The 25,259-nt window shown below is 45.6% G+C and overlaps 1 protein-coding gene across 2 annotated transcripts in view; it reads left to right on the forward strand.

Annotated features, from left to right (window-relative positions):
* The window catches only part of LOC137624280 (UPF0415 protein C7orf25 homolog), a 61,027-nt gene that overhangs the window by 4,961 nt on the left and 30,807 nt on the right, over window positions 1–25,259 (forward strand). For both annotated transcript variants that reach the window (XM_068354824.1, XM_068354823.1), the window contains exons 2-3: window positions 8,856–9,167; window positions 9,336–9,434. In XM_068354824.1, the coding sequence (XP_068210925.1) occupies window positions 9,030–9,167; window positions 9,336–9,434 (237 nt within the window). In that variant the 5' untranslated portion in view covers window positions 8,856–9,029. The remainder of the gene's footprint in view (window positions 1–8,855; window positions 9,168–9,335; window positions 9,435–25,259) is intronic.

Here is a 25,259-nt window from a genome sequence, read left to right on the forward strand (position 1 = left end):
GACCCTTCACAAGTCCCAAAATTTAGGAAGTGCAATGCTAGGGACTGTTCAAGGCGTCTTCCGAAGGCTTCTATCGACCCTCACACTGTTTGTTCCAATTGTCGGGATAAAACCTGTCAATTGGAAGATCGGTGTGAGGAGTGCGTTGGGCTTTCGGAATTCGATTTTATCGAATTCCAAAAGTATACACGTAGGCTAGAGAGAGATAGAGTTAGGAGAAGTTCTTCTCGTTCTATTGATATATCCTCTCCTCATGCCCCACAACCTATTCCTTCCCCTGTAGTGGTTGCTCCTAACACCCCTCCTGGCACTCAGGAACCTTCGATGGCTGATATGATGCGTGCCATCCAGGCTCTGGGTGAGAGAGTTGAGTCCCTTGCTAGTGACCGTAATCAGCTCATGGCGGATGTGAAGGAGCTTAAGTGCAAAAGTGCAGTGGGAAGTGCTAAAGTGCCGAGTGATAGTGTTGTGGATAGTGTTGCGCTTGAGGGTTCGTCTGTTCGTGCCTGTCGTCCTCCTAGTCCGGGACCTCTTGCAAGCTCCCAAGTCCAGGGGAGAAGCAATGTCGTACGACAAATGGGTTCGAGAGGCTTTAATCAGCGAACAGACGTTCCCTCCGTGGTATCGGGCGTATCTACCCAAGATCGCCCCTGCCTAACTAAGACGAGAGAGCCCATTTATACCTCGTCGTCTGAAGGTGTTTCTCGCAAGAAACCCTGGACCAAGGTCTCACGACCGTTAAAACGCAAGTCGGTCCCTTCCGCGCAAGTCCAACGGCCCAGTTGTAGCCACTGGGTCAGTTCGGACTCGCTGCCGTCATCCGATGACTGCTCACCGCCTAAGAGAGGCAAAGCGGTACCGCTTCTGACAGTAACACCGTCTGTCGCCGCACCTGCTCCCATAGACCCTAAGTGGTCTCTTCTGCAAGACATGCAGTCTAAACTGACGTCTCTAATGCAGGACTTTCGTGCGGAGAAGGTTGCTGCCGCACCAGCTAGTGCAGTACCTAGCCCACAACCTTCCACACGATCGGTTGTGCGTCCTGTGGACGCTGAGGTAACCTTCTCACGCACACCAGTTGAGAGAGTTCCGCCACCCATGCGTTCCAGTGTGATCTGCCAGCCGCATGTTGACGTTAAGCGACGCACGGAGGTCTCCGTTGACGTTCGAGAGGTTCAACAACCGTCAGAGTTGTTTTGTTTTGACGCGGTGCGTCAACCTCCGCAACCCAGTGTGGTTGCCACTGCGCACCCACATCAGTCCAGACAGTCTGGAGTAGACGCTGTGCGTCCCCGCGCTGCTATGGTTGTTGCCAGCTCACAGACTGGGCAGCAGTTCCATGACGTTGCGTCCGGCTCAGTCACGCATGCACCCGTGCGACCGGACTCAGCGAACCAGCCGTTACCCACTCCGTTGCCGTTTCCTCATCAGTTATCGGATGAGGGACTTTCTGATGATGATGTTGCTGCACACATAGATGAACCACAATCAGAATTGGACGAGCCTAAGTCTACGCAACCCTCTTTGGACTTTAGGAAAGTTTTGGCCATTTTCAAAGAGATGTTTCCGGACCAGTTTGTTTCTGTGGCTCCTCGTTCTTCTCCGTCAGAGTTTGTGTTAGGCATGCCGTCTACCACTCCTGCCTTTACTAGACTCGTCCTCGCACGCTCGTCCTCGCACGCTCGTCCAAGAGAGCTTTGCGGGTGATAGGAGAATGGTTGCAGTCCAAGAAGAGTTTAGGGAAGACAGCCTTTACGTTTCCCCCTGCTAGACTCTCTTCTAGATCGAGCGTCTGGTATGCCACGGAAGAAGTTCTCGGCTTGGGAGTTCCTGCCTCTGCCCAGGGCGACTTCTCAAGCCTCGTAGACTCTCCCCGCCGCCTTGCCATGAAACGCTCAAAGATATGTTGGTCATCTTCGGACCTGGACCACCTTTTGAAAGGTATCTTTAGGGCCTTCGAAGTTTTTAACTTCTTAGACTGGTGTCTAGGAGCCCTAAGCAGAAAGATCTCTCCAACAGAGAAAGAGACTTCCTTGCTCATTATGTCCTGCATGGACAAGGCCATACGTGATGGGTCTAATGAGCTTGCTGCATCTTTTGTGTCCGGAGTCCTTAAAAAGCGTGAAAACCTATGATCATTCCTTTCAGCTGGAGTTACACCGTGCCAGAGATCCGAGCTTCTTTTTGCTCCTCTCTCCAAGTGCCTTTTTCCAGAAGACCTGATTAAGGAAATAGCCGCTTCATTGATACAGAAGGACACTCACGATCTTGTTGCGTCCTCCGCTCGCAAAGCTACCCCTTTGCCTACTTTGTCAGCTAGACCAAGGATGGACACTCCAGCGTCCCGTTTTATTCCGCCCTTTCATGGCAGAACCTCCAGCAGAGGAGGTGCTCGTGCCGAAGGGAAATGAGGAAAGAAGAAAGGAACCAAGTCCTTTAAGGGCAGAGTCTGACTGCCAGCTTCTTCAGACAGCAGTGGGAGCCAGATTCAAGAACTTCTGGCAGACCTGGGAAAAGAGAGGCGCAGATGCACAATCTGTGAAGTTGCTCAGAGAGGGGTACAAGATCCCGTTTGTACGGAAACCCCCTCTAGCAACGTCTCCCATCGATCTCTCTCCCAGGTACAGAGAGGAAGACAAGAGACGAGCCTTGAAACAGGAAGTGTCTCTTTTACTAGAGAAGGGAGCGGTGGTCAAAGTCTCGGACCATCAAACCCCGGGATTCTACAACCGACTCTTCTTGGTGTCAAAGAAGACAGGAGGGTGGAGGCCGGTGCTAGACGTCAGTGCTCTGAATGTCTTTGTCACAAAGCAGACGTTCTCCATGGAGACCACAAAGTCGGTTCTAGCAGCGGTCAGAAGGGAAGACTGGATGGTCTCTTTAGACCTAAGGGACGCCTACTTCCACGTCCCCATCCACCCGGACTCCCAACCTTTTCTGAGATTCGTTTTCGAAAAGGTTGTCTACCAGTTTCAAGCCCTGTGCTTTGGCCTAAGCACAGCTCCTCTTGTGTTTACGAGGCTGATGAGGAATGTAGCCAAATTCCTTCATTTAGCGGACATCCGAGCCTCCCTCTATTTGGACGACTGGCTTCTCAGAGCTTCTTCCAGTCGTCGCTGTCTGAAGGATCTAAAGTGGACTCTAGATCTGACCAAGGAATTTGGTCTCCTTGTCAATATGGAAAAGTCACAAGTGGTCCCATCCCAAACTATTGTGTATTTAGGGATGGAGATTCACAGTCTAGCTTTTCGGGCTTTTCCGTCGGCCCCCAGAACAAGCCAAGCCCAGTTATGCATCCAGAACATGCTGAAGAAGGACCGATGTTCAGTCAGGAAGTGGATGAGTCTGATAGGGACGCTATCATCCCTGGAACAGTTTGTGTCATTAGGAAGACTACACCTCCGTCCTCTTCAATACCACCTAGCATTTCACTGGAAAAAGGACAAGACGCTAGAAGCGGTCTCGATCCCCATTTCCGAGAAGATGAAGTCTTGCCTGACTTGGTGGAAGGACAGTATCAGCCTAAGAGAGGGTTTTCCCCTGGCTGTTCAGACTCCCAACCACGTTCTCTTCTCGGACGCATCGGACGTAGGCTGGGGCGCGACATTAGACGGTCGGGAATGTTCAGGACTATGGAACTTGAGTCAAAGGATAATGCATATCAACTGCAAGGAGCTACTGGCAGTACATCTGGCCTTGAAAAGCTTCAGGTCTCTCCTTCAAGGCAAAGTGGTAGAAGTGAACTCGGACAACACCACTGCCTTGGCGTACATCTCCAAGCAAGGAGGGACCCACTCACTGACGTTGTACGAGATCGCAAGGGACCTGCTCATCTGGTCAAAAGGTCAAAACATATCACTAGTTACGAGGTTCATCCAAGGCAACTTGAATGTCATGGCAGATTGTCTCAGTCGGAAGGGACAAGTAATTCCAACAGAATGGACCCTCTACAAGGATGTATGCAAGAGACTTTGGGCCACTTGGGGCCAACCAACCATAGATCTCTTTGCAACCTCGATGACCAAGAGGCTCCCAATATATTGCTCACCAATCCCGGACCCAGCAGCAATTCATATAGATGCCTTTCTCCTAGATTGGTCGCATCTAGATCTATACGCATTCCCACCGTTCAAGATTGTCAACAAGGTACTGCAGAAGTTCGCCTCTCACGAAGGGACAAGGTTGACGCTAGTTGCTCCCCTCTGGCCCGCGAGAGAATGGTTCACCGAGGTACTTCGATGGCTAGTAGACGTTCCCAGAAGTCTTCCTCTAAGGGTGGACCTTCTACGTCAGCCACACGTAAAGAAGATACACCAAAGCCTCCACGCTCTTCGTCTGACTGCCTTCAGACTATCGAAAGACTCTCGAGAGCTAGAGGCTTTTCGAAGGAGGCAGCCAGTGCGATTGCTAGAGCAAGGAGAAAAACACCCTTAGAGTCTACCAATCGAAGTGGGAAGTCTTCCGAAACTGGTGCAAGTCAGTATCTGTATCCTCGACCAGTACCTCTGTAGCTCAAATAGCTGACTTTCTCTTATACCTGAGAAAAGAACGATCTCTTTCAGCTCCCACTATCAAGGGCTACAGAAGCATGTTGGCATCGGTCTTCCGGCATAGAGGCTTGGATCTTTCCAACAATAAAGATCTACAGGACCTCCTTAAGTCTTTTGAGACCACGAAGGAGCGTCGTTTGGTTACACCTGGTTGGAATTTAGACGTGGTACTAAGATTCCTCATGTCAGACAGGTTTGAGCCGCTACAATCAGCCTCCCTGAAAGATCTCACCTTAAAGACACTTTTCCTGGTATGCTTAGCCACAGCTAAAAGAGTCAGTGAGATTCATGCCTTCAGCAAGAACATCGGATTTTCGTCAGAAAAAGCTACATGTTCACTACAACTTGGTTTTCTAGCCAAAAATGAGCTACCTTCTCGACCTTGGCCGAAATCGTTCGATATTCCCAGCTTATCGAATATGGTAGGCAATGAACTAGAAAGAGTCTTATGCCCTGTGAGAGCTCTTAAGTTCTATTTAAAACGAACTAAACCTTTACGAGGCCTATCTGAAGCTTTATGGTGTTCAGTTAAGAAACCATCTTTGCCTATGTCAAAGAATGCTTTATCCTATTTTATCAGACTGTTAATACGAGAAGCTCATTCCCATCTGAGTGAGGAAGACCAAGCATTGCTGAAGGTAAGGACACACGAAGTTAGAGCTGTCGCAACTTCCGTGGCCTTTAAGCAAAATAGATCTCTGCGAAGTATAATGGACGCAACCTATTGGAGAAGCAAGTCAGTGTTTGCGTCTTTTTATCTAAAGGATGTCCAGTCTCTTTACGAGGACTGTTACACACTGGGACCATTCGTAGCAGCGAGTGCAGTAGTGGGTGAGGGCTCAACCACTACAATTCCCTAATTCCATACCCTTTTAATCTTTCTCTTGAAATGTTTTTATTGTTGTTTTTTTGGGTTGTCCGGAAGGCTAAGAAGCCTTTCGCATCCTGGTTGATTTGGCGGGTGGTCAAAGTCATTTCTTGAGAGCGCCTAGATTAGGGGTTTTGATGAGGTCCTGTTGTATGGGTAGCAACCCTTGATACTTCAGATCCTAGGGGTCGATCAGCATCCTAAGAGGATCGCGAGGCTCCGTAAGGAAGACGTACTTAAAAGGCAGAGTAATTGTTCAAGTCGACTTCCTTACCAGGTACCTATTTATTTTGTTTTTGTTATTTTGATAACTTCTAAAATGAAATAAAAACTCTTAGCTCATAAAAATGTAAACATATATTGCTGGTCTCTACCCACCCCCCTGGGTGTGAATCAGCTATATAATCACCGGCTAAGTTAAATATTGAAAAATGTTATTTTGATAATAAAATAGATTTTTGAATATACTTACCCGGTGATTATAAATTAAAGGACCCTCCCTTCCTCCCCAATAGAGACGCAGTGGAACGAGGAGAAAATTGAGTCTTTGTTTACATTGAGTACTGGGTATCTGGACGATAGATGGCGCTGTTGGGCACACCCGCAACCTGTGTAGCGATCGCTGGCGAGTTATTACCTTAGAGTTGTCTGTCGGGCAACAGAGTTGCAGCTATATAATCACCGGGTAAGTATATTCAAAAATTTATTTTATTATCAAAATAACATTTTTTATGTTATAATAAGAGTTTCTTTGTCTTGATTGAGCCCATTTCCTTAACAATAAATAGCTTTATGTCCCGTAAAGCTTTTAATTAGCTCTGTGTTTAGTAGAGGATTTTTTTGTTTTTTTGTTTTTGTGTAATAGCTATCGAGATAAGTTAATATTTCACTATATATGTTGTATGGACCTTCAAGCTGGATCATATTCAAAAAGTTTTATATTGCTTCAGAAATTTTAATATGATTATTCAAGAGTATCCGTTCAGTTTTTAGAGTTTTTAATTTTTCAGTTCTTAATCTTACTTTCATTTGAAATATTATTGTGAATAAAAACACTTAAAGTTGCTGTTGTTGGTCTCTGTTAGGTACAGCACCAACATGTGAGGGCACCAGCCACCTGTTGAGATACTATCGCTAGAGAGTTATTTGGTCGTTTGACTGGCTAAACAGTGCTACATTGGATCCCTTTCTCTGGTTAGGGCTCATTTTGTCTTTGCCTACATATATACCGAATAGTCTAGCCTATTCTTTCCACATTTTTCTGTCCTCATACACCTGACCACACTGAGACAACGAAACAATTTTTCTTCGCTCAAGGTGTTAACTACTACGAAGTAATTGTTCAGTGGTTACTTTTCTCTTGGTAAAGGTAGAAGAGATCTTCAGATATGGTAAGCAGCTCTTCTAAAAGAAGGACACTCCAAAATCAAACCAATGTTCTCTAGTCTTGGGTAGTGCCACAGTCTCTGTACCATGGTCTTCCACTGTCTTTTGCTTGAGGGTACACTCGGGCACGCTGTTCTAACTTATTTCTCTTCCTCTTTTTTTTTTAAGCTTTTATAGTTTATATATGAAATATCTAATCTAATGTTATTACTGCTATTAAAATATTTTATTTTGATTGTTTATTACCTCTCTTGTTGCCTTGTTTCCTTTCCACACTGCGCTATTTTTCCCTGTTGGAGTCCTTGGTCTTATAGCATCTTGCTTTTCCAACTAGGGTTGTAGCTCAGCTTGTAATGATGATGATCTGTGAAAGTAAATGAGGACAATGTTGATGTAAAGATTTATATCCATATCCGTCATGTGAAGTAATTGAATTTAGACCAGACTAAGTTTTTCTATTCCTTATTGGAAATGATATCCTATGATTCAATGAAAATTGTGGTGATGTCATCTGCAATTTAAAGGAAACTCGACTGTGCACCAAATAGATATTTATGGTCAATGGGGATACCTTAATATGGTTAAAGAGGTTGTGTATTGCTATGATCAGCAAAGCTGTAAAAGTCAAGACCACCCATACACGGCTGGTTTGCAGTGAGCGATCAGATAAAAAGTCTCCCACCATCACTAATCTGCAGTTGGCCTGGGTAGTAATGAAAACTGGCCAAACCCCAATCATGAATAAGGACATGTCTGAAGCCTTTGTCCTGCAGTGGACTAGAAACGGAGGCACTTGTTGTTGACGTAACTATATGGAGATTACTGAATCTCAAGTAAATAATTCAGGATATGAGAAAACAAATTTTAGATCTTCAAAGAAGTAAAAGTTTGAATACAACAAGCAGGGTATTTGCCAATCACATTGGGAGATATGGAATCCACTTTAACTCAGAAACATGGAAAATTAAAATATAAATTCTGCATCGAGATTTTGAAAGTTCTCAACCTTTGTAGCCTAGTTATGTACTGATGTTTTAAGAATAGTTTTCTGATATTTGATTAAAGATGGAGGGATTAATAGTACAGTATCATCAAGCCTTCTGGTGTTAACTGACAATGATCTTGTTGGGAGAACAAATTTACCCTGGAGATTGCAGATACAGTAATGAAAATGGACAATATTATTTATTCAACTTATAAAGGAGATTGGATTATGAAATCCATTCCTATAGGGAGGGATGAAAAAGATGAAAATAATTAAGTCCAATAGCAAATCTGAAATGAATGAAAAGTGCTGTATAGTACATTACTTTATTCTAGGAGTCTCATTCTGGCTGTGATGAATATTTGTAGGATGACTTTCATAATCAAATAGCTGACTCAGTGGAACTTCAGAAGTTCAGATTTGGTGCAGGTGCTTTCTTTTCACTAGGAAACATTTTTCCTTCATGGTTTGTTATTTATTTGTTCAACATTATTGAACAAGTACGATTATATTTTAGGAATATTTTCTGACATCTTAACCCAGATATATGCAGCCCAATCCTTTCATATCCAAGGAATGGATAATCTTTGCATAACAATTGTCGAAGTTAATTTACATTTTGCCACAAAGTCAGTTCTCTATTCTACCGATGACTGGGTAACATCAGCCATATTGCGATGACTGTTTGGTACCCTTGACAGTGAGGCACATGTTGACAGAATGCCCCACTTTTAGTACCTTAAAAAATAGATGTCTCTTTGAGGCTCGAGGTGAGGATGGCTGGTTCATCCTTGCCAAGATTCGTGGACATGATGTGTCGTACAATGCTAGCGGTATCTTTAGATTTATTTCAGAAGCAGGTGGTCTGAAAGTTCTTTAACTTTTATAAGGACATCTTTACTTTTATTGTTTTAAATTGAATTGAATTTTATTCTTTATATATAACAAATGATATTGGCATCAATAACCTTAGGTGTCAGGATGCCAGAAAACTCAGTCAATCAATCAATCTACGATAGTGTATGCCTAGATCAAGTGAACCACTAACGCCCTGATGTCATTCCAGAAACCGGCCAGTTGACCAACAAAGACCTATGGAAGATAGCCATTCTAAATTAGCCTAGCCGTAGAAAAGTCATAATTGACAAGCCTAGCCACTCGCTGAAGACTATCGGTTCCTGAGGTCGATGATTTAGGTATAACAGTAGACAGAACTTTGAAACTAAACTTGCTAGCAGCCATGGCTGCATCAAGTTTAGCTTCTCAGAAGATTGTCGAAGCCAACGTCCTCATAGAGAAGTTGAGTGAATTAGACAGTGTAGAAGGAGTCAACAAGCTGAAAAAAAGGATAAAAGCCGAAATAAATTTCCTGAAGAAGGTAGGTCGTCAGCTAGATCTTCACTTATTGTATGCTTATTGTAGACTGGACATGGAAAATACTTTCATCTAATCATACTTATATACTGGATATTCTGGGGAATAAAGTTGATATTAAAGGACAGCTTCTACGTATTAGTTTCTTTTTTGATATAGTTTATTTTTGCAGGCTTTGAGAAAGGGCAGTGACCTCAAAGAAGAACATGTATTATGCTCCAATTTGGGACAGCTGGGTGCCCTGTATGAAGCAGCAAGTCAGGCCTCGCAGGTGAGTCAAGTTTATGAGGAAATACATTTTTTAAATATTTAACTTAGCCGGTGAATATATATAGCTGCAACTCTGTTGCTCGACAGACAAAAAACTGTAAAAACTCGCCAGCGATCGCTATACAGGTTGCGGGTGTGCCCATCAGCGCCAACTGTCGGCCAGATACCATACTCAATGTAAACAAAGACTCAATTTCTTCTCTGTCGACGTGTCGACAAGGCGTACTTTTACTCGCTGTAGAACCTGGAGTTTTCTCAACATATTTGGTGAAGTACTTCATTTTGGTTTGAGCTTTCGCAGTGCAGGTGTTTTATCTTCATCTTAAATCTTGAACTCGTTTTGGATAGATTTAATTTTTGGTGACAAAGAGAGTATGGGCTTTCTTTGACTTTTAAATGGCCGACCCTTCCCTTAGACGGAAGTGTGTTTAGGCTTTTAGTAATTATCTTATCACGTTATAAATTAATTATAGATTTTCCTCTATATATTTTTTATCTCACCGCCTTTATTAGGGCTCTTCGATTAACTTTCCATTTATAATAAACATAAAAAATAAATTTTAATGTTTTGTTTATATGCGACCTTTCCTGAGAGTAGGCGGTCCTAACTTGGAAACCGAAGTTAAACAACGTTGAGCTCTTTCAATCGTAAATAGCTTTTAAAGAGCTAATGATTTAAAACTTTTTAAATTAATATTTTTAATAAATATTTTATGGAAGAATTTCTTTGAATAGTCTTCGTACTGTTTCAAAGATGAACTAACGTTTAGTTTATTTATGCTACGCAGTTTGCGCTCTATCGTTACGATAGAGAGAGAGAGTATCACGGTTTCACTTTGCAGAAAGAGTAAATCGATTCTTACGTTTTGTTCATTCTTCTTTCAAAGCTTAAATGTTTTAAATTCTATTTTAAAGGAACTTTTTAATTGAAAAACCTTTCAGTTTTTTCCTTTGGTCAAATAACATGTTTTTTTGACGAAATGTAATTGGGCTCTTCTCTTAGGTGCGAAATCAAAAGAGAAAGAGAGAGAGAGATAGAGACGGAGGGAGAGAGAGGAGAGAAAACGTTCCGTTCAAGCGGGTAACGTTATTCTCGAGTTACTCTCGTCCCTAGTCTCTGTACGGGGAGAAAGGAAAAAACGTTTCTGGGCTCGAACCTGTGCCGCCCAGTGAATAAGCTCCATTTAGCACTTATTCTTAGGTAATTTACTGCTAAATATACCAGAGAAAAAATGTAAATGAGTGCTAGGTTAACTAGCTCGCTCACCTATTGGTGTCGGTATAAAATTGGGCGTATAATCCAGAGGTCCCGCACTATTTAGATTTATCCACGACAAATACCCCAATAGAGGAGAGCCGTTCAACCTCACTCGGCACCACCAACTCTGCATCCGCTCAGAACCCAACTCCTTTTAGCACGCCTTGTGTTGTAACCCGCTTTTTTGTTGTGCTCTCGTTTTCTACTTATTTTCACTGGATTATGGCTTCTTCGTCGGTTTCCCAGGAGACACCGTCTAAGTTAAGTACCAAGCTTGGTTTTGCTGTGTTTTGAGCAACCTAGATCGTTTAATATTTAATTTTCAATATTAATCTTACCCGATAATCATGTAGCTGTCAACTCTGTTGCCGACAGAAATCTACGGTCGGGATACGCCAGCGATCGCTATACAGGTGGGGGTGAACACAACAGCGCCATCTGTGGTCAGGTACTCCAGTACTTCTTGTCAACACCACCTCAATTTTTCCTCTGTCGTGCCTCTGGCTAGACCTACATGGATACGCTGTTGATTCTGGAGTTATTGCTCACGATTTGGTGATGTGTTTGCTCTAGAGTTTAGCCTTCGCTATTCAGGAAGCTTTATCATTAGCTTAGCAAGTTTTTGGAATTAATTTGATTTAATTTTTTATTTAATTTTGGTGACGAAGAGAGTATGAACTCTCTTTCACTTTTAAATGGCCGACCCTTCCCTTAGCGGAAGTGTTGGTGTCGAAGAGAGTATAGACTCTCTTTCTTAATTTTGCTTAACAAAAGTTATAGATTTATTTTATATCTCTCCGCCTTTTATAGGCCTCTTCGATTAACTTCCTTTTATTATAAACTTATTAAAATTAATTTTTATGTTTGTTTATATTCGACCTTTCCTAATAGTAGGCGGTCTTTTCTTGGAACCGAAGTTAATTAACATTGAGCCCGTCATTTCGTTTACCTGTTAACATATTATGCTATTTTAATGTTTTTGAAAGAATTTCTTTGATAGTCTCGTACTGTTTTCAAAGTTGAACTAACGTTTTGTTTTGTCTCTGCAGTTGTTGACGTTCAGAACGTTCAACTTGCGCTCTATCGTTACGATAGAGAGAGAATATTCACGGTTTCACGTTGCAGTAAGAGTAAACCGATTCTAGCGTTTTGTTCATTCTTTCTTAGCTTAAATGGTTTTAATTCTAATAAAGGAACTTTTTATTTGGGAAATCTTTCAGTTTTTTTCCTTTAACAATAATATGTTTTAACGATATATATAATTGGGCTCATCTCTCAGGTTCTAAGTCAAGAGAGAGAGAGAGAGAGATAGAGACGGAGGGAGAGAGAGGAGGATAAACGTTTCGTTCAAGCGGGTAACGTTGTTATCGTTTTTGCTCTTCTCCCTAGTCTCTTTAGGGGAAGAAGGTAAACGTTTCTAGAGTTTTTTTCTTGTTCCCAGGCTTTATGCGGTGAGAGATTTTAAACGTAGGTTATTTGATCTAGTGTTTAGTCTCTTTTCCAGCCACTGAATTATTTATCTTTCATTATGTTTTTCTGTTACATTGTAATACTGTTTTCGCAATTACTAACTTTTAATGAAGGATAGAATTGCGTGTTTCAGGTACAAACCACTTAAGTTTCGAGTTCAGTGAAATAAGTGCAAACAGAAAATCAAAAGTGATAAAGTGATAAGCGCAAAGTGTTACAGTGTTGCGTTCGAGGGTTCGTCTGTTCGTGCCAGTTGTTCGCCTAGTCTGGGACCTCTTACAAGCTCCCAAGCCCAGGGGAGAAGTAACGTCGAAGGACTTATGGGTTCATCAGGCCTTGATCGACGAACAGACTTTTCCCTCCGTGGTTTCGGGTGTAACCAACTCACGTAGCCGACGTGATCACCCCACCCACACAAAGACGAGAGAGCCCATTTATTCCTCGTCTGCGGAAGAGGTTTCTCGCAGAAACCATGGACCAAATCTTGCAGCTTTTAAGTGCAAGTCGGTCCCTTCCGCGCAAGTCCAACTCCTAGGTGCTACCGCAACAGGCAGTAACTCCGTCTGTTGCCGCACCAGCTGTTTTAGACCCTCAGTCTCAACGGACAGTAGCTCCGTTTGTTGTTGTCTTTCATAGACCCTAGTGGTCTATGCTGCAGACAATGCAGTCTCAGCTTGCGGTTTTGATGCAGGAGTTTCAGGCAGAGAAGGTTAGCACACCTCCTCCTGCGAGCGCTCCTCCACCTCTGCGCAGTCCACCCTGCCAGACGTATGATGTTGAGGCTCCTCCTGCCTCCATGCGTGAGCTGCCGCATTGGGAGTTGCCAGGTACCAGCGCTATGCAGCAACCTCCACTTTCCTTGAGGCAGGAGCCTCTTGCTATGCGGCAACCTCCTCAACCCTTGAGGCAGGAACCTCATGCTTTGCAGCAACCTCCTCTAACCATGAGGCAGGAACCTCATGCTTTGCAGCAACCTCCTCTACCCTTGAGGCAGGAACCTCATGCGTTGCGGCAACCTTCTCCATCCTTGAGGCAGCAACCTCATGCGTTGCGGCAACCTCCACCATCCTTGAGGCAGCAGCCTCAACTCTTGCGGCAACCGCCTCAACTCTTGAGGCAAGAACCTCAACTCTTGAGGCAAGAGCCTCAACTCTTGAGGCAAGAGCCTCAACTCTTGAGGCAACCGCCTCAACTCTTGAGGCAAGAACCTCAACTCTTGAGGCAAGAGCCTCAACTCTTGAGGCAAGAGCCTCTCTCTGCGCAGCTACCTCCTCAACCCTTGAGGCAGACGCAACTCTTGAGGCAGGAACCTCATGCTATGCGGCAACCTCCTCTAACCATGAGGCAGGAGCCTCATGCTATGAGGAGCCTCATGCTATGCGGCATCCTCCTCAAACCATGAGGCAGGAGCCTCATGCTATGCGGCATCCTCCTCAACCCATGAGGCAGGAGCCTCATGCTATGCGGCATCCTCCTCAACCCATGAGGCAGGGACCTCATGCTATGAGGAGCCTCATGCTATGCGGCATCCTCCTCAACCCATGAGGCAGGAGCCTCATGCTATGCGGCAACCTCCTCTACCCATGAGGCAGGAGCCTCATGCTATGCGGCATCCTCCTCAACCCATGAGGCAGGAGCCTCATGCTATGCGGCATCCTCCTCAACCCATGAGGCAGGAGCCTCATGCTATGAGGAGCCTCATGCTATGCGGCATCCTCCTCAAACCATGAGGCAGGAGCCTCATGCTATGCGGCAACCGCCTCAACCCATGAGGCAGGAGCCTCATACTATGCGGCATCCTCCTCAACGCATGCGGCATGAGCCTCATCCCTTGCAGCATGAGCCTCATCCCATGCAGCATGAGCCTCATACCATGCAGCATGAGCCTCATCCCATGCAGCATGAGCCTCTTCCCATGCAGCATAAGCCGCACGCCATGCAACATGCTCTGCTTACCTTACAGCATGCTCTACATACAGCATGCTCTGCATACAGCATGCTCTGCATACCTTACCGCATGCTTCTCAGTCACACATCTTTGGTTGTTGCCAACTCACTAGACTGTCAAGCAGTTTCATAACGTTGCCTTCTAGTCTGCTGCTTTTGCACCAGTGAAACCCTCACTGAGAGAACTTAGCTTTTCTCGGATATGGTTCCTGTAGATGAGAAAGTGCTATTCTCCCTCCTTCTGATATTCCCTTGAGGACTCTGTCATTTAGAGAGGAGCCTTTAGCTGCTTAGCCTCCTATGGACTTTTATTTAAGCATAACATGCTTCCAGGGAGGGTAATGGTTCCACTTCAGTCGCTAACCCCGTCTGTTACCACACCTGCTCCCATAGACCTTGAGCTTTGTTGCAAGACATGCAGTCCAAGCTTAGTCCTTGTTAGAGGATTTTTTGTTTACGGAGTCAGTGTGTCACTGGGAAGACATTCAACAACCAGCAGAAGTGACTTGTTGTGACGCAGTGCGGCAACCTCAGCATCCCGATAAGGAGTTGTCTGTACGACCCAGACAGTCTAGACAGCTTCGGGTTGTCACTGTACTTCCTCGCTTCCCCATGGTTGACAGTTCACAGACTGTGCAGCAGTACCATGATCTTGTGTCCGGCTCCGTCAGACGACTGGCTTTTAAGAGCTCCCACAAGTCGTCGCTGTCTGGAGATTCTCAGATGGACTATGGATCTGACCAAGGAACTGGGCCTCCTGGTCAATTTTGAGGAGTCCCAGCTCGTCCCATCCCAGACCATTGTCTACCTGGGTATGGATCTTCAGAGTCGAGCTTTTCGGGCTTTTCCGTCGGCCCCAAGGATCTCCTAAGCCCTAGAATGCATCCAGAGCATGCTGAGAAGGAACCGATGCTCAGTCAGGTAGTGGATGAGTCTAACAGGGACACTTTCATCGCTGGCCCTGTTCATCGAGTTAGGGAGACGCCACCTCCGCCCCCTTCAGTATCATCTAGTGGCTCACTGGATAAAGGACATGACGCTAGAGACGGTCTCAGTTCCTGTTTCCGAAGAGAGGAGGTCTATTCTCACGTGGTAAAAGAACAGCTTTCTTCTCAAGGAAGTCTACCTTTGGCTGTTCAGTAACCCGACCGCCGTCTCTTCTCTGACGCATCAGGCACGGGCTGGGGTGCGACTTTAGACGGACAGGAATGCTCGGGAACATGGAATCAGGAGCAAAGGACACTTCACATCTATTGCAAGGAGCTGTTGGCGGTTCATCTGGCCTTGATAAACTTCAAGTCCCTCCAGCTTAACAAGGTGGTGGAGGTGGACTCTGACAACACCACAGCCTTGGCTTACATCTCCAAGCAGGGAGGGACTCATTCGTGGAAGTTGTTCTAGATCGCAAGGGACCTCCTCATCTGGTCAAAAGATCGAAAGCTCACGCTGGTAACGAGGTTCATTCAGGGCGATATGAATGTCATGGCAGATCGCCTTAGCCGGAAGGGTCAGGTCATCCCCACAGAGTGGACCCTTCACAAGAATGTTTGCAGCAGACTTTGGGCCCTGTGGGGTCAGCCAACCATAGATCTGTTCGCTACCTCGATAACCTAGAGGCTCCCGTTGTTTTGTTCTCCGATTCCAGACCCAGCAGCAGTTCACGTGGATGCTTTTCTGCTGGATTGGTCCCATCTCGACCTGTATGCATTCCCGCCGTTCAAGATTGTCAACAGGGTACTTCAGAAGTTCGCCTCTCGCAAAGGGACACGGCTGACGTTGGTTGGCTCCGCTCTGGCCCGCGAGAGAATGGTTCATAGAGGTACTGCAATGGCTGGTCGACATTCCCAGGACTCTTCCTCTAGGAGTGGACCTTCTACGTCTACCTCACGTAAAGAAGGTACACCCAAACCTCCACGCTCTTCGTCTGACTGCCTTCAGACTTTCGAAGGACTCTCAAGAGCTAGGGGCTTTTCGAAGGAGGCAGCCAGAGCGATTGCCAGAGCAAGGAGGACATCCAGTCTCAGAGTCTATCAGTCTAAAGGGGAAGTCTTCCGAAGCTGGTACAAGGCCAATGCAGTTTCCTCAACCAGTACCACTGTAACCCAGATTGCTGACTTCCTGTTACATCTAAGGAACGTAAGATCCCTTTCAGCTCCTACGATTAAGGGTTACAGAAGTATGTTGGCAGCGGTTTTCCGCCACAGAGGCTTGGATCTTTCCACCAACAAAGATCTACAGGACCTCCTTAGGTCTTTTGAGACCTCAAAGGAACGTCGGTTGTCACTCCAGGCTGGAATCTAGACGTGGTCCTAAGGTTCCTTATATCATCAAGATTTGAACCTCTCCAATCAGCCTCTTTTAAGGACCTCACATTAAAAACTCTTTTCCTCGTGTGCTTGACAACAGCTAAAAGAGTAAGTGAGATCCACGCCTTCAGCAGGAACATAGTTTTCACATCTGAAACGGCTACATGTTCCTTGCAGCTCGGTTTTTTGCTAAAACGAGCTTCCTTCACGTCCTTGGCCTAAGTCGTTCGAGATCCCAAGCCTGTCCAACTTGGTGGGGGACGAACTGGAGAGAGTACTTTGCCCAGTTAGAGCTCTTAGGTACTATCTAAAAAGGTCATAACCTTTACGAGGACAATCAGAAGCCTTATGGTGTGCTATCAAGAAGCCTTCTCTTCCAAGGTCTAAGAACTCAGTTTCTTACCTATTCAGGCTCCTGATTAGGGAAGCACATTCTCATCTGAAGGAAGAAGACCTTGCTTTGCTGAAGGTAAGGACACATGAAGTGAGAGCTGTGGCTACTTCAGTGGCCTTCAAACAGAACCGTTCTCTCCAGAGTGTTATGGATGCAACCTATTGGAGAAGCAAGTCAGTGTTCGCATCATTCTATCTCAAAGATGTCCAGTCTCTTTACGAGAACTGCTACACCCTGGGACCATTCGTAGCAACGAATGCAGTAGTAGGCGGGGGCTCAGCCACTACATTCCCATAATCCCATAACCCTTTTAACCTTTCTCTTGAATACTTTCTATGGGTTGTACGGTCGGCTAAGAAGCCTTCCACATCCTTGTTGATTTGGCGGGTAGTCAATTCTTTCTTGAGAAGCGCCGAGGTTAAAGGTTGTGATGAGGTCCTTTAGTATGGGTTGCAGCCCTTTATACTTCAGCACCTAAGAGTCGTTCAGCATCCTAAGAGGACCGCTACGCTCAGTAAGGAAGACGTACTTAATAAAGGCAGAGTAATGGTTCAAGTCGTCTTCCTTACCAGGTACTTATTTATTTTATGTTATTTTTGAATAACTAATAAAATAAAATACGGGATACTTAGCTTCTTTGTTAACATGTATGCTGGTCTCCACCCACCACCCTGGTTGTGAATCAGCTACATGATTATCGGGTAAGATTAATATTGAAAAATGTTATTTTCATTATAAAATAAATTTTTGAATATACTTACCCGATAATCATGATTTAATTGACCCACCCTTCCTCCCCATAGAGAACCAGTGGACCGAGGAAAAAATTGAGGTGGTGTTGACAAGAAGTACTGGAGTACCTGACCACAGATGGCGCTGTTGTGTTCACCCCCACCTGTATAGCGATCGCTGGCGTATCCCGACTGTAGATTTCTGTCGGCAACAGAGTTGACAGCTACATGATTATCGGGTAAGTATATTCAAAAATTTATTTTATAATGAAAATAACATATTATAGGAGTTTATTCTCTTCGTTCATATCGATCTTGCTTGATTCCACTTACAGTTGGTACTCCTGTTTTGAGAGCTTTTAGTTTCACTCGCGGTGTTACTATGTGTATTATTTTTATTATTAGATTTTATTTGTTATTGTGGATATTCATTATTTAGTGTTTAGAACCCTCGTGGTTCAATTTTAGGGCCGATATCATTTACGTATCGTTATGGCTGCCGACCTTCGTTGCTAGGCGGCAATGTTATTTTTTAGCCATCAGGTGTGTCTTTTGTGATTTAATTATTATGTTGCATGCCTTGCCCAAAAATTTTTATGTGTTTATTTATATAATTTTCAACGCTATCACTATTATAATGAATATTTGTGCTATTACTCCGTTTGATCTGTCTGGTTGGGGATCGTCAGTTGGTAGCCCTGCTGCTCCGTATCACGTGATCCTCCCCCATGCTCCCCCTCTCGCTAGGTGGGCGGCTAGGCTTCTCTCCCCCCCTCCCCTAGGGGACCGTTGCCTTCCCTCCTTTTAGAGGGGGTAGTTCAGTGTTTATGGACTTTGTCCTCCGGGTGTCCCGGCGGGTTCGTCTCTGTCTAGTCTGGTTGGCCACCGGTCAACAGAGTTGGATCCCGGTGCACCCTATTTTATATTCACTTATCACACTGGTTTATGTTATACGAAACCCTCTGGGTTCGGTTGGCGGTTCTTATCTACAGTTCCGCCCCCCCCTATTAATTTATAACAGTTCCTATGATTATATATAATGATTATATATGACAGATCACTATCCCGGAGTTCCTATACGAATTGGTTTTGGATATACTTTTATTTCCCGGCCCGGGGCTTATCCTCGCCCCGGGAAATCAGACACCATGTGTCTTAATTTCTTGTTGTTGCATCCTTTTTTATGCTCCCGGCTCGACCGGAATGGATTGCTATACTTTAGTCTTAAGCTAGACTTATGTTTAGGCCCGGGTCCTCCGGACCCGCCCCTACTTAAGAATATTACAGTTAAGCTCTAATCTTGTGTTAGACTTATGTTAGGCCCGGGTCCTCCGGACCCGCCCCTACTTAAGAGAATTACAGTTTCTCATATACTATTCTTTTTATAGATGGTGCATTGTCAGACGACGGCCTGTGCGGCTGTTCTACATCAGCCCTGCGGCCATACCGTCTGTCGGTCTCACGCCCTCTGCGGAGTGCAGCTGGAGGACGTCGTGGTATGGCACCCGGATAACTGTGTGGTCTGTTTTGACCTCGTTACCACCCTTGGATCTGACTCGGTGAGTCCCGTTGGCTATGTTGCCTTCTTATTTATCTTACCTTTTTTGGCATACATACACTATTTAGTAAGATCTCTATGGTCTTGAAGGACCACTGGGAGTCTTTCCTTTTATAATTCCCACTATTATTTCAGGCATCCCCGGAGCAAAAGTCTGCGGCTCGGGCCACACTGAAAGTGTGGGTTGGTGGTTTTGCCCGGAACGTGAAGTCCAAGCGGCCGTACGTCCTCTCCGAGGACTACTGTTCCTTGATTTACCCCAACGCCAAGTCTTCAGCCGCTGTGGCTAGGCATGTTGCAGCTCCCATCATTGCCCACATTGATGCCACCATAGCGGGGTTCATTGATCCAGAGCAGGATCCGTCGGACGCCCCCGGAGATCTAGAAGACAATGTTGCCTCCATGAACCTAGACGTGGAACCCATGTTATTGGATGATCTGGATACAGGTAGGGTGGTAAGTGAGGCAGGTGTTTCCGGCGCTGAGATTCCTATCCTCAGCCCCGCTCTTTCTTCTTCATCTGATCGCTCCTCCTTTCATGGGTTTTCTGGGGACCGTGATTCGTCTCAACGATCATACTCGGTTCCCCCCAAGGATAAGTCTACATCTAGAACCTTACCTAAAGCTCGTAAGCCTCACAAGGCTTCTCATAGTTCTAAGCAGAATACAAACCTGTCATCTAAGGCTTCTGGCTCCTCCTCTAAGTCTCACGACCCGGGAGTTCATTCCGCCACTCCTGCTGCTAGCCCGGGCCTTTCCGAATCAGCCATGCTTCGCATCGTGTCGGAGATGCAGGCTAAGTTGGTATCAGAGATGCAGTCTAAGATGGACACGATGTTCTCTAACATCGGTCAGAGACTTGGGGCATTAGAGCAAGGTGCTCCGGAGCGAGTCCAAAGCTCTCTCATCCCGGATGCCTCTAAGCTCCCGCCGTTTGCCAAGAATAACCCTTGGCGTATGGCTCTTCATTCCCCGTTCTCAGACGGAATGTTAACTTTGGAGAGTCTTGGCACTCGTCCTCTAGAGGACTTTGAATTCTTTCCTCTTGGTCTGGCATTTCCATTTCATGGTTATGCCAGGCTTACCGAGGAAGCTTTGGTTCGGTTAGACAAGGTCCCCAAAGAGACGGTCATCTTCCCTAAAGAGCAAGCCCAATCTGTTTGGGCCAGATTCCTGAATGACATCGGCTGCACCAACACCATGTTGACGCCTTATAAGAGCTCCTTCACAATGTTCTTAATGGACAAAAACACCGTGACTCCATGCGTCAATAAGGTAGCAGAGCTTGCCTTCCAATATGCTCTGGAGGAGAAGCCCTTGCCTCCCATCCGAGAGGTGGATCCAATCTCCCTCCTTCTTCCTTCAGGCATTGAGTGTTGGGACAACGTCCATACCACCTTTACCTCTGGCAAGCTAGCAGCAGACTGTGCTTCAGTAATGTGTAGTGAGCGGCTTCCCCGTCTCCCGGAATCCCTCATTAAACAGGAGTATGATTCCCGCCTACGTGTTGGCCGTACTCTGAACTTGGCCACATCCACGGAGTCGATAGCCTTGACTTACGATACTGAGAGTATTTTTAAGTCTCTCAACAAGGCTACGTTGCAGTCATTATACTATGACCTGTATGACTTCGCTACTGCTAAACGCAGGTGTTGCAAACATGTCCTGGCTGAGGCGACTATTAGGCATGAACCTAATAAGCTTATCCGGTCCTCCTGTTGGGGTTCAAATCTCTTCCCTGAGGATCTTGTAGAGGAAGTCTTGGCGGAGGCCACTAGAGTCAATCAGAGCCTTAAAGCCCGTTGGGGTTTGACTCCTAAACGTAAATATGACCCCGCAAATTACCAAGCCCGGGGTAGGAAGAAGCTCCGTCCATATACCTCCACCCAGTTCAGGCAACAGCAGAGTGGTTCGTCCAATTTCCGGCTGCCTCTTCCCCCATCTCCTGTTGCCCCTGCACAGCCTTCCACCTCTCAGGCTCCTTCGGATGACTATGTCACCGTTCTGCTCCATAAGAGCCAGCTTTCCGGTGCCTCCGCCACTTCTCCTGCCTTTAACCAGTCTTATGAGGCTCATAGCTCTTCCCAGAGTTATGGTAGAGGTAGAGGCTACCACCGTGGTTCTAACCAGAACAGAGGTAGGGGAAGATTCTTTCGCAGGGGAAAGAACTTCCGAGGCGGACGTGGAGGCAACTCCTCAAACCAATACTGAGGTGCAGCAGGTAGGGGGGAGGCTCTATGCCTTCTGCAACAAATGGAGGTTCAGTCCCTGGGCTTTCAGTATCATCTCCAAGGGACTGGGGTGGAGTTGGATTCAAGGGCCTCCTCCTCCGAACAAATTTCGTCAACATTCCACTCCGGACCTAGTCGAATTTGTCCAGGATCTTTTACAAAAGAACGCCATACAAGAAACGAAACACCTGAAGTTTCAAGGTCGGCTGTTCAGTGTCCCGAAGAAGGATTCAGACAAGAGAAGAGTGATTCTAGACCTATCCCTTCTCAACTTGTCCATTCAATGCGACAAGTTTCGAATGCTTACCGTCTCGCAGGTGCGGACCTTACTTCCCCGTGGGGCCGTCACCACCTCTATCGATCTTACAGACGCCTATTATCACGTCCCGATAGCGAGACACTTCCGTCCGTATCTAGGCTTCCGCTTAGGGGACAAAAATTACTCCTTCAAGGTGATGCCTTTCGGGCTCAACATCGCCCCAAGGATCTTCACAAAGTTAGCAGAAGTCGCTGTTCAGGAACTCAGAAATCAGGGGATTCAAGTAGTAGCCTATCTGGACGACTGGCTCATTTGGTCAGACACCTCCCAAAATTGCCTAAAAGCCACTCACAAAGTCATCCAATATCTTCAATCTCTAGGCTTCCAGATCAACTTCAAGAAGTCCCGTCTTCTTCCAAAATCGAAGTTCCAATGGCTCGGCCTGCAATGGGATCTTATATCTCATACTCTGTGTCTTCCCAAACCCAAGAGGTTAGAGATTGCAAGGAACACCAAACGCTTTCTCAAAGACAAAGTAAGTTCCAGACGACTCCAAGAGAGGATTCTGGGGTCCCTTCAGTTTGCCTCAGTGACGGATCTTCTTCTGAAGGCAAAATTGAAAGATATCAATCGTGTCTGGCGTTCGAGGGCGAACCGGAAGCTCCGGGACAGGAAAGTCCGCCTTCCTCCCATTCTACGGGAAAGACTTCTTCCTTGGACAAGAGCCAACAGTCTGTCAAAGTCAGTTCCCCTTCGATTTCCGCCTCCGAAGTTAATCATTCACACGGACGCATCCCTATCAGGTTGGGGCGGCTATTCTCAGCTCAGGAAAGTTCAAGGTCTTTGGTCTCCCTTGTTCCGCCAATTTCACATCAATGTGCTGGAGGCCATGGCAGTTCTTCTAACCCTGAAACGTCTCGCTCTACCCAAGAGACAACACCTTCGTCTGGTCCTCGACAGCGAAGTGGTGGTCCGCTGCCTCAACAGAGTCGGGTCAAAGTCAGGGCCTCTGAACCATGTTCTAGTAGCCATATTCTCCCTAGCAGCCTCGAACCGTTGGCATCTTTCAGCTGTCCACCTGGCGGGAGTCCGGAATGTAGTGGCAGACGCCCTGTCCCGGACCTCCCCTCTAGAATCGGAATGGTCACTCGATCTAAAGTCATTTCGGTGGATTCTCTCTCGGGTTCCCGGTCTCCAAGTGGACCTCTTCGCCACGGAGTCCAACCACAAATTGAGAGTATATGTGGCTCCCAATCTAGACCCTCAGGCTTACGCCACAGACGCCATGTCACAGAATTGGGACATCTGGGAAAAGATTTATCTCTTTCCCCCGGTGAATCTTTTACTGAAAGTTCTAGACAAACTGAGATCCTTCAAGGGACAAGTAGCCTTGGTCGCACCCAACTGGCCCAAGAGCAACTGGTATCCTCTCCTGCGAGAGTTGAGACTATATCCTCACCCGATACCCAATCCGGTTCTGTCTCAGATAGTACAAACACGCGTTGTGTACGCTTTCTCAAACATTCAGAGCGCCCTAACTTTATGGACTTTATGAAGTTTGCGGCCATGCATGGTGCCAGTATTGATCCTCAAAACACCCTGTTCCTAGAATCAGATAAACGGGATTCCACCATCCGCCAATATGACTCTGCAGTTAAAAAGTTGGCAAAATTTTTGATAGACTCAGACGTGCACTGTATGAACTTGAACCTTACAGTCACTTTCTTTAGATCTTTATTAGAATCAGGTCTGGCAGCCAATACTATCACCACTATTAAATCTGCTTTGAAAAAGATCTTCCTAGTGGGTTTTAACATAGACTTAACCGACTCTTTGTTAGCTTCAATTCCGAAAGCCTGTGCCAGACTGAAACCGGTTACTTGTCCTACCCCGGTGACCTGGTTCCTTAATGATGTACTCAAATTGGCTTCTGACACCATTAACAGTTCGTGTGATTACATTCCCCTTCTCAGGAAAACGCTTTTCCTGGTGAGCTTGGCTTCCGGGGCAAGAATTTCTGAACTGGCAGCCTTGTCGAGAGACCCGGGTCATATTGAGTTCCTTCCTTCGGGAGAGGTCCTTCTTTCACCTAACAAATTCTTTTTGGCTAAGAACGAAGACCCTCAGAACAGATGGTCCTCTTGGAAAATCGTCCCTCTCACACAAGATCCGTCTCTGTGCCCTGTTACTACTCTTAGGTCTTATTTATCCCGGACCTCCTCTATCTCCTCGGGGCCTCTATTCGTTAGAGAACAAGGTGGTACCATTACCATTAAAGGGATCAGGCAACAAATTTTGTATTTTATTAAACAAGCTAGCCCTGACTCTTTTCCTCTTGCACATGATATCAGAGCGGTTGCTACTTCGGTGAACTTTTTTCACCACATGAATTTTACGGACCTTTCCAGGTATACAGGGTGGAAATCACCGTCAGTGTTCAAGAAACACTACCTTAAACATTTGGAAGCCTTAAAATTTTCTACAGTAGCTGCAGGGAGCGTAGTTACTCCCAGGTAACTCACAGGTTAAATTCCTTGTCTCTTTATCTCTCCCTCTTACCTGCCTCATTTATACCCTATTTGTATTCGTTGGTCTCGCACCTGAATACTGTTATTATATTTGTAAATTTTTAACTCCTGAGTATCTGTATATATTATCACTCACGGCATTATTATACCTTACCTTATTTGTCAATTGTTCTACCAAGTGGATTTATGTTCATTTTAAGACACCCTTATAATTATTTTTGGCACTCATCTCTGATTAAAGCAACTTGTTTTTCCCTTACGCTTATGTTTTTTCCTTTATTTTGCAAGTTTGGTGACATTTCTCTTGTATATATTCACTGGGCGGCACAGGTTCGAGCCCAGAAAAGGGATTTTGACGTAGGAAAAATCTATTTCTGGGCGAGGGACCTGTGCCGCCCAGTGAACCCTCCCAGCTCCTCTCCCTTGGAGTCCCCAAACTTTGGGTGCTAAGGAGTTGGGTTCTGAGCGGATGCAGAGTTGGTGGTGCCGAGTGAGGTTGAACGGCTCTCCTTTATTGGGGTATTTGTCGTGGATAAATCTAAATAGTGCGGGACCTCTGGATTATACGCCCAATTTTATACCGACACCAATAGGTGAGCGAGCTAGTTAACCTAGCACTCCTTTACATTTTTTCTCTGGTATATTTAGCAGTAAATTACCTAAGAATAAGTGCTAAATGGAGCTTATTCACTGGGTGGCACAGGTCCCTCGCCCAGAAATAGATTTTTCCTACGTCAAAATCCCTTTTTTAGTTTTATTCTCGTCCCCAGGCAATGTACGGTGAGAGATTGAAAACGTAGTTTTGAATGAACTAGTGTTTCTTCTCTTCCCCAACCACTGAATTTTTTTATCTTAAAAGATGTTTACTGTTTTTTTGCTGGTATTAATGTGCTTGCATTATACGACTGATTTCGCATTTACTACCTTTTGATGAGGGTAGAATTGCGTGCTTCAGGTAGAAATCAGTAAAAGTTTCGATTTCAGTGAAATAAGTGCAAAACAGAAAATCGTAGTGATAAAGTGATATTGCGCAAAGTGTTACAGTGTTGCGTCCGAGGGTTCGTCTGTTCGTGCCTGTCGTTCACCTAGTCCGGGACCTCTTGCAAGCTCCCAAGCCCAGGGGAGAAGTAATGTCGTACGACTT

The sequence above is a fragment of the Palaemon carinicauda genome, chromosome 31 (assembly GCF_036898095.1).
Source record: "Palaemon carinicauda isolate YSFRI2023 chromosome 31, ASM3689809v2, whole genome shotgun sequence".
NCBI classification, from domain to species: Eukaryota; Metazoa; Arthropoda; class Malacostraca; order Decapoda; family Palaemonidae; genus Palaemon; species Palaemon carinicauda.